We start from the raw sequence: 14,475 nt of genomic DNA on the forward strand, positions 1-14,475 counted from the left end.
CTCCTATAGATACTGCATTTAGGAATGATATGAGGTCATTAAAAAAAAAAAAAGAAAAAGCAGCTGATAGCATTGAGTCCAATTCCTGAGAGTACAGATTCTCACCTGGTCATAAACTGAGATTTTGATGGGAACACTGTAAAGTGGGATAAATACATACATGCATATGTCTCCGGATTTTAATGGGAGAATATATACATGTGTATGTCATGCACATATGCCTAAATTTCTCACTACAGAGAAAAATCCAATGCATGTTCACTATTGAATATTTAGGAAAGTCATATAATGTCTCCTGTACGTGACTTTAGTTATTCTTCAGATCAAGCACTGGTCTTTTTATTGGGTTCTTAATCATGTGCAAAAAATAATAAAGTATATTTTTATGTCAAAAACAAAATACAGCAGATCCAAGACTAAAATTTCACAAAGGGGTTCAAGTTAATAGAGGAACATAAAAATCTCTCAATTATTTATAATATATCTCTATACTGTCTTTTTTGGAGTAGGGAATATCGACTCACAAAACTGAAGTTTCTAGCATTGAAAAGTCCCAAGCATTATGCCTGGCACTTAGTGCAATAAAAGTTGGTTGAATTACTGTGTTAAAAAATATTTTTTAAATGTATATTTACAGGATCCTTTATAGAATTAGGGATTTGAAGTTGTGAGGATCATGGTAACTTGATCTGTACTGGAGTGTAGAAATCTTCCAGATACCCTTAGGTACCCTCTAAAAATGTGTCCCAAGAAATTCTTTCTCCATGTTAGATGAATCATTTACTGTCTCTTGATTCCAGTCATAAGTGGGTGGAGAGCAGCCCAACTCTAGAAAAATGAGGAACCAAAACTACTGGTTTATTGGTGACTGCATTTCAATTACCCTCATTCATTCGTTTGTATTTAGTATTTAGACATATCTTGAACAAACTGATGGCAGCTATGTCAAATTAATTCTCTATAAATAATTGCTTCTATAAATTGCTTCTATAGAGACTGAAAAAATGTAAATAAAAAAATACTGTCTCTATAAATGAAAGGATTAACTCCTCCTGCCTCTTTTGTTACTTCAGCATGATCTTAGATTTAAGTCAGCAGCCAATCTTAAATCCAGTAAGTGAAACTGATATACAACTAGCTGGCTTTATACTTAACCCCAAAGCAATAAATTCCTTAAAAGTTAAAAGAATTGTACTTGAATATCTGTATATTGTTGCTTTTCCCGTAGTTTTCATATGAAGGTTGGATTAGTTACTCTTAATTAAATTAAATTGTTAATTTCTCTAGTTTTCTAGTTTATATTTAGCAAATGCAAGAGAGGAGAGTAGGAGCTGGGTCCTTTCATGACTTAGATATCTCGATGCAAGTAACTGGTTCAGAAAAAAGGAGGCTTTTTATTTAGGGAAAACAGAAGTAATAAGTGGTAGTGTCAAGGGTAAAATGCTGCCAGCTAGAGAATGCATCTGTGTGGCACAAGTGTAGGTTTTAAATTCTGTTTTAATCATTGTACTTATTATAGCTCTTTTGAGGGAGTGTATTAACTCATTTGTAAAACGTTTCACATTGGTGAATTCATTTAAAATGTAACTGAAAATATTTTGGTGTATGTACAAGAGTCCTAGCTATGACTTTAAATTTTATGGGTGAATTTCTTATGACCTGTCTTTCCAGAGAAGCAAGCATAACACATACAAGCTTAGCCTGTTCTACCGGCATGGTTTATTTGTTTTTGAGAAATCTTAAAACTGTTTTTTATGAGAGCATTGACTCTCTCAGGGAAACGACTCTACCACCAAGCGCCCCATGGGAGAAGATGCGCTAGGACACCTGCGTCCTGCTGTTGGAGGAGAAAAGGCTGCTGGTGAGAAACCGAGTAACTGACAGCCTTAGAAGTGGAAAAGTGAGAACAGCTGCCTTCCTTTCTGGCCCTGACCTTAATCCAAGCAATTCGGAAGGTGTCTCCAGAATCCTAGAAAAGAAAACCTTGATGACTTGACTTAACAACTTTGAGTGAGATATGTAGTAACTCTGTGCTTGCACGTAACAGGCAGCTGATGAGTATGTGACGAATGAATGAATGAGTGAATGAAATTTAATGTTCTGAAGCACTAAGTAGCATATCCAAAGGGCTGGGACATCCTTGCTAGGGGTAACAAGTAACGTGACCACTCTTCTTAACAAAAATAACCCAACAAAGAATAACTCTCCAGTTTACAACTAAGATGGAAAAGATTCTTTAGTCAGCTCAGAAACCTAAGGTAGTTACGTGTGTGCTTGTATGAATCTACAAAAGAGTCTGTTATTATTTATGCCTCCTTATCATGGAGCTGTTTCAGCTGGATTAGGGAGTACTGGGATGTGCACATTTCTTAAAATAAGATTTTCTTTAAAAAATAAGAATATGAGCATTTTCATAGCCTGGAAAATAAACATAAAGCAAGTAGTTGCTAATCTAGACAGGCACTGACAATATCTTCCTTAGCATGTGGGTTGTGCTCCCTTGAAATCTTTGACCTTGCAATCTTTTCTGAAGATGTAAGGCTAGGACATGTGAAAAGTTTTGTTAAGAATTTCCCAAGCATTGAATAAATATAATCTCACAGAATGGGACATTTTGACAGTATTTGTACTACTTACTGATACATTGTAAGATGGGCTGGCATTACTCATTCTCAGACAGGCCTTAACAGTGTTTTTAGCTGTTAACATTCTAGGTGAGGTCTAACCACTGCTTTTCACTAATATCCCTGAGAAGAGAGAACATACTCGAAGCTTCTTACAGAAGAGGCGTGAAGTGTGTGCTGGCTTGGTTTGGGAAGACTCCTTGCTCCTCATTAACCAGCTGTGCAACCTAGAGCACCATATTTTTTTTAATTGAAGTATAGTTGATATATACAATATTATATTAGTTTCAAGCATACAACAAAATGATTGGATAGTTTTTCCAGATTATTAAATGTTCACCCTAACTAGTGTAGTTACTACCTGCCAACATAGAAAGATGTTATAGAATTATTGACTATATTCTCTATGCTGTACTTTCATCTCCAAGACTAATTTATCTTATGATTGAGATTTTGTCCCTCTTTATCCCCTTCACCTATTTCGCTCACCCTCCCAAGTCCTCTCCCAGTCACTTCTCTTTGAGTCTACTGCTGTTTTTTATTTTAAATTTTTTAATTCTGAAATCATTAATAAGTAGCTCATCAAAATAATGGGTCAGAGATGGTGAAAGGGTCTATAATTCACAACTGCAGCATAAAACTTATTTTGAGCAAAGGGCATGAGTTGCTGAAATTTCTTATCTGCCTAAAAACAGAGCCTCCCAAAAGAACTCAGAAGAATTCAATTATCATGAATCTCCCCAACTATAGGGGCAACCAGAGAAGGCTGACTTATCACCTGAGATGAGAAGTCTCCGTGCCACACCTAACCATATACTGTCAAAACACAACCAAATCTTCCATCTCTTCTAAGGACTCATTTCTTTTACCTAAAAGTCATGTTTTTTCCCATAAGTTGAGCACCTGATTTTTAATTTCTCTGGGCCTACTTTCCCCACAGTGAGAGTAATGAATCCATGTTATTGGGTTGTTGTAAGGATTAAATGTGATTATATGTGCAATGCACTTCGGACAGTGCCTGGTACAGAATAAGTACTCTTAACATTTACTAGTCAAAATTTAAGTCTAAGTAGGTAAATTGCTTCAGAATTCTGAAAAACAGCTGTTTTGCAAATTTGCTTCTTAAAGGATACATTCCAGAGGAAGTGGCCTGTATGTACTCCTTCTGATAAAAATGATAAATTCAGAAAAATTTTATGCATAGCCTGTAATTCCCAAGTCTGCAACTCTAATACATGCAATTAATCAGGCACAAAATAGCCTAGTGCTGAACCACAGCTTACATCAATTCTTTACTAAATTGTACTAAACTTGGGTGTGGAATATTTATCTATTATCTGTCAACATTCCAAAATTTTCTTCATTTCTAACAATGACTCCAATTATTCTGAAAACTAAGGCATTTAGTTGCCAGTTAAAGCCGGAATAATTTTTCTTACAGTCATACCACCTTCATGCTTATGTGCCAAACAATTCAGTTCAAATTTTAATTTAGCTTGAGTATTTATTGACTGCCTGCTCTACTCCTATAACAAGTATTACATTCAAGAGTACGAAGGGAAAAAAAGCAAGCTCCTCTGATTATTTAAAGCCTTTACCTATGGAAAAATACTGATTGCAAATTAACAGATCTATGTCATCATGTTTTCAGCATGGCGGGAGGGAGAAGTGGCCTGAAGGTCCAGCATCAGGCCATCAAAGGGCAGGCACATTTCCAGTAAGAGTCTCAATTTCCAAAGTCCCCAGGGAAGGCGGGTAGCCAGTGTTGCCGAAGACACCGGCTGACATCACTTGTTCGAATGATAGGAACGTCTATGGCCTGACTGCGTTAACCTCTCGGTTCCCTGCTCCCGCCACGTGAGGTATCCTAATATGGTCAGACTCCGGAGGAGCCAAGGAGCGTTTGCCTTTTTCCTGCTAATGAGAAGGAGGCAGGAACGAACGCTTAGAGGCAAACGCAATCTGCAGGAGAGCAAACGGGGATTTGGGCCCGCTTCTGGGCCAGTTCACAGTCAGCTGCCGCAGGAGCCCTACCTTGGGTAACACTCATTTAATAAACGCCTGCTAATCCAATCTCCCCGGGGGTCTTTTTGCCCTCCTTCTTTCTCGCTCTCCCTTCACCTTCTGCAAGCTTGGATCGTTTCCACCTCTTGCCCCCAGTTCTGAACAGGAGGCGCCCCGGGGGTCGGGGGGGTGGCCGGCCGGGACCGCGGCTCGCGGCTGGGGCTGCGCCCCGGCCTCCGGTCCTAGCAGCCTGGGGGGAGATGCTGCTGCAGGGCGTGTCCGGGGCTGCGCTCATGTGATGGAGCGAGGGAGAAAACAAGGGGGAGGAGGAGGAGGCGGCGGCAAAGAGGTGGCTCTTTTTTTTTTTTTTTCTTTAAGGAGTTTGCCGCGAGCGCGTCTCCTTCATTCGCAGTCCGGGCGCGTTCGGAGAAGCAGCGTGGGGGCGGAGGGCGCTCTCGGGACCTCGCGGGGGCGCGGTTCTCGCTCTGCCCCTCGTCCCTGCGGTTTGGGAAGACGTGACCCGGCGGCTGGGCGCGGGAGAAGCGCAGAGCAGCCATGGGCGCGGGGAACTCCACCGAGCAGCGCAGCCCGGAGCAGCCGGAGGCGGGGAGCGGGACGCCGGCCGAGCCCCAGCCCATCGCCGTAGGCCCTGCGACGGAGGCGGCGCCCGGCACGCCGGGGGACCCGGCCATCGCCGCCGCGGACCCCCAGACCAAGGTAGGGGCGCGCCGGGCCACCTGCCGGGGGACGCGCGAGGCGGGGGTGGGGGAGAGGGACCCTCCGATTTCCGCCTGCGAGAACTTCCCTGCCTGTCCAGCCCATCTGCAAACTCGGAGCGCGAAGCCCTCCTTCTAGGCGTTTCAGGGTCTAGCGAGAGCGCGGCGGGTTTGCATCCTCGCCGCGGGGCGTCAGGGGAGGCGACTGCGCCATCCGCAGTAATAAAATCCGTCCCTGCCCACCGCTCAGTGAGCCTTTCGCCGCACTCTTCGTGAGAGCGACCCAGCCCGAGGCGCAGAGGTGCGTAGGGCAGTGGGTGGGGAATTGGCCCCCCAGCCGAGCGTCTGGTCGCCGGGCCCCTCTTTCTTCCGGATGCGGAAAATCAGCTGTTGGGCCATGACTCGCGTTGCAGCCAGGCGAACCGGCAACCCGTGGTTTCCCGCCGCGTGGCGCCCGTGGTACCAGCTGTGCCTGGAGAGACCTGGTTTGGTACCCAGTTCTACGCCTACGGCTCGAGCAGACACCGCCTTCGTGATGCAGAGAAAGTCGAGGGTGTAGCTCGCTCGGAGTCAAAGGAAACCTGGGCAGACGCTACATTTCCAAAAGGCATGAAAGGCCTCCCAGACAAGGCGTCTTCCTTTTCACTGCCTATCGACTCAGTTGGGTAAACAAATTATGGAGTAGTTAGAAGTTCTTCAAGGATGCTGTCAGAGGCGGAAGCGAGCCTTCCCAGTACTCTGGACTATGGAGGCAGTGCTGAGCCTCCCAGAAATCTTGCATTTTATAGTCTTTAGTCTTCAAGGCTGAAATATTTTTTCTTGACACTGCAGCTGCCAAGACCAACTTGTTCCCACTGTTGGGTTTTAGATCTATTTTCCAGCATGTGTATTCGTCAGCAAGGCATCAAGGTGGTGGATAACCACATTTAATATTGAAAAAAAAGCCCATATGTTGAATTTGAGGATATAGAGTATTGTGAGGTCCTTTAGTAAGAGTTATCTCGGGATGTATAGATGTTTATAGTGTGAAAAATAAATGGAAATCTAGGTAAATTCTACAGAACTGTGACCTCATTGCTGTGATCTCTTGAGCTGTCCTGGTCTAGTTTGGTCTGAGAGAGACTGTCCTTAACTAGTTTGCCTTCAGTCTTCAACTTAGAAGTACATGGAAAACCCGTGGTCCCTAGAAGAGGTGGTTAAGTGTTTAGTCTAAGGAATGTACAAGATAGACCTCTGGAGGCCTATACTTAACCGTACATCACTTTTTGATGCCAACTACTTTCAAAATGGCTGCATAACCAGCACTTATAGTCCAGTCATAAAAAATTTAAAAAAAAGCTTGAAATCCGGGACATGTTTTTCCTTGCCTTTTACTGCACTCAGGTCTTAATAATTCACACTGAAGTGCTGTACTTTTAACCTCTTTTTAATAAACTTGTATTTGTTCATTTAAAGATGTGTCTTGTTCCTCTTCTCTATATCCTTCCATAATCTCAGCCTTTTCCCTTTTCTATCCTGAAAGAGCCAAACGACCTCCTTTAAAAATTTACTTAGGTGACGTCTGGAATATCATTGAACTTTCTGGCATACTGCCCAGTTATCAATTTGGAGATGAATCAATACACTTACATGTAACCTTGGAAAATGTGTAGTTTTTCATTTCAGCTAGAAAAATTTATTACTGGGGTTTTGCAGAGCTGTCCTTTCAAAAAGGACTCCTTAATTAAGAATGACTCAGCACACAGACAGCTCTTGCCTTCCTCCTTTGCCCTGTTAAACTCTGCTCCCTGACATCTGAATAGTCCCATCTTAGGCTCCCCTGCCACCAGGACCCTTCTTCCCAGTAGTTGGTGCATTTGTGGTTTAGTGACATGACCGGTAAGTGTTCTGGCTGTTCTGAATGCTCTGTAAGGGTAGGAACCACATCCATTTTGGCTCATTACAGGTGTTCCCCCACGTGTGACGTGGCTGCCTGGCAGGATGATATTAGTTCCCTGATTTTCACTGGAAACTGTCAAGTTGGGGAATACCTTGGCCCAACTACTTTTACTACAATTTAACCTTTGACCTTCTCATTATGATCTGCATCCTGTGTCAGATAGTGACTAAATCCAGTCTGCTTGGTTATTAACAGAACAAGTGAAGCTTTTGGCGAAAAATTCAGATTTGGGATTCTTCATTTCTGTTTCTCTAGAAATAGAGAGGCATATTAGCATTGTAATTTCAAATTGCTTTTGATCTCAAATAGACACATGTAGTATAAATGTAAATTGCCCAAGTGAGACCACTTTATACATTGAATTAGTTATGAATTACATCTTGAGCTTTCTTGATTGCATCTGTGGACAATGGCGAAGTTTAGACTAATACCCCACCCGAGAATGCTGATCATTAATCAGGCTGTTAGCAGATTTTTTTCCATCTAAATGATATTTATATCATATGCATACCACTTATGTAGCAATCCAGTTTACTTTCCTTTTCTGCTAATTTTAGTTATCAGTTACTAAGTGCCCACACCTCAAAAGACATTACACTAATTGGATTATCAGGTCAAACGGAGATAAAAACAAACTTGATTACTCAAGCCTATCACCTGCACCGAGGCAGAAGTCCTGGTTTTATCTGGGATGTATTTTATTTCAGTAAGATGGAAGGAGTCCTATCTTCCAATCTTTACAATCTTTTTATTTTAAATTCTAGGGGGAAATGGCTTGAACAGTTATTTGCGAGGTTTAATTTTGAGATGTGGCCATTTTGGCCACTGCAGGGCCAGGAATAACAGACTTCCTGAGCACAGGTGGTAAAAAAGCCTCAGATTTATTCCTCAATTGTCCTTTTAAAAAAATTGTGTTTGAGTTTCATTCAGGTGGCAGTGCAGGGTGGGGTGACTACTGACAAATTTAGTTGTGTGCCACTGGCAAATCTTGACTTCTGGAACCAAGCTCCAGGCTAAATCTGGATAATCATAATCCTCTAGATTAGTCTTTCTGTATTTTCCACTCAATCAATGCCTTGGAGCTGGAAATGAAGCAGTGGTGGTTTGCAACAGTGTGAGGCCACTACTGGCCGGTATGAAACGGACTCTTCATCCTTCAGGCTGTGGTTCCATTTGGTTAAAAGCTGTGAATCACCAAGACCTAGAAAAGATGTTCTCAGATAGAGGGATCCATTATCTGATTGGATTTAAGGATGTCTTTGCTGTTTGTGCCTTAAAAGGAGTTGGCCCGTTGCACTCCGTAACTCCTCTCCCAGCCTGAGGACAAATGCTGTCTGCCACTTGCTCTCTTTGTTTACAAAATGGGAATGGAGCACAAAATGACCTTATTTGCGATTATGTCACCACTTTTACACTAAAAGGACAAGCATTTAAGATGATTAGGAGACAATTATGTTTGTTACTAGATCGGTATTATTGTGTTGATTGCTACTTGTATTCCTGTGGACTTTCTGTAGATTATAAGAGGTACTTACTACTTTCTGATTAGAGCCACAGCCCAAAAGTTGGAGATGTAGGTGCAGATGGTCTTTTAGGGTAGAGATAGTCTGTGGCGCCTTCTCTTTGATCCATTATAGCCTTTTAGGTTAGTAGATGGGAGATCATTGGAGATTTTCTGCTTGAAATTCTTCTCTGTGAGAACCAGGCCTTAAATGTACATCCTTTTGAATTCATGTTGGTCAATTAATTTGTGTCTTGACAGATTTAAAGTGATATTTTAAGGATTTTTCTAGTTTGGTTACATGAATAAGCTTAATGAATAAAATGGGAAAAAATGCTTTAAAAGGAACTATGAAATTTTCTTTTTTTCATCACCAGCTTTAACAGAAATTCAGTATCATAGAATAACCAAAGAAAGAAATCAAGCTAAATGGTGCTTATCCTTGGCCTCTAGAATTCTGTGCTCTATTCATCCATGAAGTGTGGGAAATTAGAATTCACAGCGCTTGGTGTACTGAAACAAATGTATCAGCCCTTTTTATCTCATGAAGAAAACAAAACTAAATGACCTTGAGCCCAAATCTCAGTTCTTGTATAATCTAAAAATAGTTTAAAAGATTTCATTTTCAAATAACATAATGGAAATATATGAAAACTGGATTTGGAAAGGAAAAGCACTGTATTGTATAAATGTGTAAATTTATTTTTAATAAGTTCTTGAAAAAATCTGTAATTACAGTTATTTGACTTAGTGATTTAGATGTGGGCTTTTTTCCTGCAAATTAGTACCTTATCAGACAACGTAAGGGCAGGATTTCTTACCTGCCATCTTCCTTCAGTTTCCTGTTCATCTGTGCACCTAAAAAGGATTGGGGGGAAGCAGTAATAATCTGTAATTAAGTTATACATACCTTCTTGTTTCTTACTGTGAATTTATGTTTACTTATACATAAATTTCCTGAAAACTCACTGTAGATCTGACATCATTTGTGAGTTATAAAGGCTTTATAAGATAAAAAATATTTCTTCACTCTTAGTAAAATGACTTTTATTTAAAATCATTTCCTAAGAGGATTCATTTACTGTTTATTTTTCTAAAAAATGTTAAATGGTTGAGAACTGTAATTTGTGGGGTCTGGCAAAAAGTTAGTCTTCTCTTCCTCCTCACCCCCCAATACTCAGTGTTGACAGTAGTTTGAAACCAGTGTTTGTGGTTTTTTGTATATTCTTAGAAAAACTTCATGCATGCCCAAGTATATAAATAAAGGCAGCCTCATCTTTTCCTTGTAACAAATAAGATCGTACCTCATATATTCCGGCTCTTTAGGCTTTGAATATCTTTTCCTATCAGGATTTATATGCATTAAACTTTTTGATAGCCCTTCCAAATTTACTTGCCAAAGATTCATCCCTAACCTAGCAAGTGGAGATCGGTACTTGCTCTCCAATGTCTTTTCCTCAGTGGATTGCAGATTTTCTAATCTTTGCCAATCTGCTCCTGAGTTGGTACCTTGACTTCCTTGATGGGTTTTTAATTAAGAAATGTAGCACCTTGTCATGGACATGGGCCATATGTTTTCTTCTGTGTGCCACCCAATCACGAACTGGACTGGCTTTCAGAGCATTAAAGGCTATGCTTTACTTTACTACTAATTAATTTTTAAAGACTTTTTTCCCCCCAGAAATTTCAAAATCAGGGAAAAGCAAGTTTAAGAGTAAAACTTGCTGAGGAACTGCTGGTGTATTTACTCCTTCTCCTTCCCAAATTAGTAAACTGTCCTTATTTGTTTGGAAAATGACCTACTTTAGCTATCAATTTTAACATTTCTCCTCTGGGGACAATTTAAGAATCATCTAGTTGCCAGAAATTTCTTCATAATTCTGATCCATGAAATGTTGGAATCAGGGATGGGGGTGCTCAGAAATCCTCTCCTGGGAACACAGTAGGCTGAAGGCCTTCCCCTGGGCTGTTCTCATTCTCATAACAAATGACAGCCTGGCTCCGTTAACTGGAAGAAATGTGTTTTCCCAGAAACACGTAGGTGTTCAAAGCCCGGGAAACTAGAGTCTTTCTCAGGCCCTGTTAGTCTTCTCTTCATGCAAGCATTCATTCAAGTTCAAAGGCTTTTGGCTTCCCTACAGTGTCTCCTGATGTTTAAGATAAAGTGGGGTGGAAGGGACCCTGTATTTCATTCTGCCTAACCTTAATCCCAGTTTTAGTAAAATGTCAGTTTTATGTTTGATTTGTAAATGAGATAAGCCAAAATAAGCAGGGGAGATTACTACAACACAGTGGCCGATCTACTGTTTATTACATGCAGACATTGCAAATTTGGGGAGTGTTGAGAGATTAAGTTTTCCCAGGTTTCTGAACCTACTTGGGAGCTTTCTGAAGACACCCACAGACTCCATCCTCAATGCTTTAAAGCAGAATCCCAAGCAGTGGAACAGTCTGCAGTTCTGTACCTTAATGTTTATCAAGTATTCAGATTCGCCTGCTCTGGCCACACTTGTCTTAGGAAGGGGTGCCGAGGGTGGAGCTGACCGAGGTCCAGGGAGAGGCCTTTGAGGCCCAGGTGACAGACAGCGCAGACTGACTGAGGGTGGAACTTGTGTGGGTGGGAGGAAGGATGCAGATGCGGTTGGCAGAGGAGGTTATCCCCTCCACACATCTCCAGGAGAAAATAAAGGTAAATATTTCTCCCACATAATGTCATTCCTTTACTGTATTGAAAACAAGTATGCTGCTAGCTAGCCAAGGCTGTTCTAAATATTCAGGGTAAATAGGCGTTGAATCCAATCTTGTTATCCTTTCTGAGCGAGAAGCTACTTACTTATCAATATTCTCTTTTGTTTTCTACCTGATTGCCTCTTAAACCTCTTTCCTCATTAGGTATTTAAAATGTCCCCTGTTTGGGGTACTGGACAGTAGCTGAGGGCTCAGTTGGTTGGTTAAGAAATATGAAGAAATCTTAAACCAAGTTGTTGACGATCAGAATAGGGTTCTGGCTTTCCCACTACGTATTTACCGTTCAGTCTTAATTCCATAAATGCTCTTTACAGGCTTCTGTGATCCAGGAATTGTGCTATAAATTGAGCTAGAGAGAGCTCTAAGAGCTCAGCCCTTAGAAGATTTAGAAAGTTCTCTCCTTTATATATTTAGCTCCTTAGTATACTAGAAATGTATTATTTTATATCTGGAGGGAGAGATTAAATTTGTTTTCCATAGAGGCTGCCTATTCCAGTATCACTGATTAAATAGTCTCTCCTGTTAAAACTCAAGTTTTTGTATATGTGCATAAATGTGTTTGTTGATTTCTTTTCACTTAAAAATTTTTTCTATTGTGTCTATTTGTACAGTAAATTATGTTGTGTATATTGTATGTTGATTACCAATTAAAACAGCAATCCTAAGGCTTACAGTAGTTTTATATTCTACAGCTGAGGTATTACCCTGGTCTCTCTGGCTATGGTAAGTTTCTATAGATATATAAATACAAAAAGGTGGGAAGCAGATGTTACCTTCTCAACTTAATTTACTTCCTTGGTATGTAACATGATGTATTAAAAATAATCAGTTAAGTGAAAGGTACTGGTCTAGATGCTTTGGGAGGTACCTAAGAGCACATAGTATTGTTCTTTTTTTTTTTTTTAAACACTAGAGAATTTTTATTTTGTTTATTTTTGGATGTTAACCCCTTATCAGATAAGTAATTTTTAAAAATTAAGGTATCATTGATATACAGTCTTACAAAGGTTTCACATGAGCAACATTGTGGTTCCTGCATTCACCCATATTATCAAGTCGCCTCCCACACCCCATTGCAGTCACTGTCCATCAGCATAGTAAGATGCTATAGAGTCACTACTTGTCTTCTCTGTGCTATACTCCCTTCCCCGTGACCCCTTACATTATGTGTGTTAACCATGATCCCCTTCTCCCTCCCTCCCCACCCACCTACCTCACCCCCTTCCCTTTGGTAACCAGAAGTCTCTTCTTGGAGTCTGTGAGTCTGCTGCTGTCTGTCCCTTTGGTTTTCACATAGCACTGTTCTTGAGCACCTCATAATCTAGGTGAGGCAGTGGGATCCCACCAGAGGAAATACTCGAGAATCATTTAAATAAGCTGGATAGACAGTGGAAGATTGCCATTAGTTGGTACACATCTACTCAGTGAATTGCCCAGTGAACTGCTGTTGAAAGAACATTTTAGAAGTGTTGATGCAGGCAGATAAAAGGCCATTAGTACACAGCTGACTGTAAGGGAAGAGTGGAAAGAGGATGATAAACAGAGCTACAGCCTGTCATCTTCAGAGCTGCACAGCCAGCAGAAAGCCCACGGAAGCTTCTGATAAACAAAATGAAGATGCAGAAATGCCACATGAGTGGCTGATGGACTCCTGGCAGACCATCTCAGTCAAGGCAGAGAGGACATCTGTGGGACAGCGGAGGGACGGGAGACAGAAGGGGTACCTGAGGGAGGTTGTGGGGCAAACGTTTTCATGGTATGGTGATGTATCAGATACTAGTGTGGGTCGGTGGGCAGTGGAATTCAATGCAAGCTATAGGCTTGGCCATGGGGACAAGTAAAAAATAACTGCAGTTTTAAGACTCGGAATAGGGAGTATCTTAGTTTCTCTTGTAGTCAGACAAGATCATCCTCCTCATGTTGACAGGGTCGATTGTCTATTTGCTGTGTGACCAACCAGGCCAAACAGTGATTTATGCTGATTATCTTCAGAAGGGAGAAACATCTCTTGATAATAACAATTTGAGACCTTTAAAAAAGAGATTTGCCGTAGACTCTATAAGTGATGATCGAGCACATCCATGAGATCTGTGCCACTTCTCTAACTGTCTCCATCAGCAGAGACCATGGGCATTGGGGGCCATCGTGGCTTACAGGGTGGTGGGCGTGGGAGGCATGATGGAAGGTCAAGTTGCACAGGGGTGAGAGATGCTAACAGCCAAAGAGCTGATGGTGGCCTTGCCGAGGAGGAGGCAGGACCAAAGGTCAGCGTTAACAGAAGACTGGATAAAACAGCTGCTAGTGGACTGAAAGCTATTAGATCACTGCTTCATCAAACAACAGTGACTGTTTCACCCCCAGCACACCTGGGCCGGCCAGAACCTAAAAGCAAGTGCCTGCTGGTTGACCTGTTCCTTCCATTTCTAGGCAAAGAATCGAGGTAGCTTGGAGAATGTTTACTTTCGCAGGACACATTCTTCTGTGTAATTTTTTCCATCTCCAGTGTCCAGTCTCTCTCTTTTTTTTTTTTTATTGTTGTTCAGGGGACGATTTATGGTTTGCTATTTTTCTTCATGTCTAAGCCTATGATTTCTTACTCAGTTGAGCCGTTATAGGCTCTGAGTTTTGTCTGCCACAACAATCAATTTTCTATTGACACTCCCTCATATTGACCATCCTTATTTAGAACATGCTTTACTGTGTCCTTGACAGTTTTCCTATTCTATAAAATACAGATTGTTACGATGCATAAAACAATACTGTTGACGTATTTTATGGTTTTTAACCTTTTTTTTACATTTTTAGTTCTCAGTGATAATTTTATGCCGGGCTTTTACAAAGTTGCCTCTTAAGAAACCTCTGTTTGAAATTATCCTTCCCTTTGATATCTAGATCTTATTCCATACCAGTAATATATTGAATGCTGTGCAAAGTTCAACTTTA

The 14,475-nt window shown here is 41.1% G+C and overlaps 1 protein-coding gene across 2 annotated transcripts in view; it reads left to right on the plus strand.

The window, feature by feature from the left end:
• The first annotated feature begins 4,248 nt into the window (after positions 1 to 4,248).
• Positions 4,249 to 14,475, plus strand: part of AKAP12 (A-kinase anchoring protein 12) — a 92,508-nt gene continuing 82,281 nt past the window's right edge. Inside the window, exons 1-2 of one of the 2 annotated variants that reach the window (XM_073219756.1) lie at positions 4,249 to 4,663; positions 5,007 to 5,345. In XM_073219756.1, the coding sequence (XP_073075857.1) occupies positions 5,184 to 5,345 (162 nt within the window). In that variant the 5' untranslated portion in view covers positions 4,249 to 4,663; positions 5,007 to 5,183. Of the gene's footprint in view, positions 5,346 to 14,475 lie in introns of both variants that reach the window. The other variant, XM_073219757.1, reaches the window with a different exon arrangement.

This window comes from Manis javanica, chromosome 13 (assembly GCF_040802235.1).
Source record: "Manis javanica isolate MJ-LG chromosome 13, MJ_LKY, whole genome shotgun sequence".
In the NCBI taxonomy this organism is placed as follows: domain Eukaryota; kingdom Metazoa; phylum Chordata; class Mammalia; order Pholidota; family Manidae; genus Manis; species Manis javanica.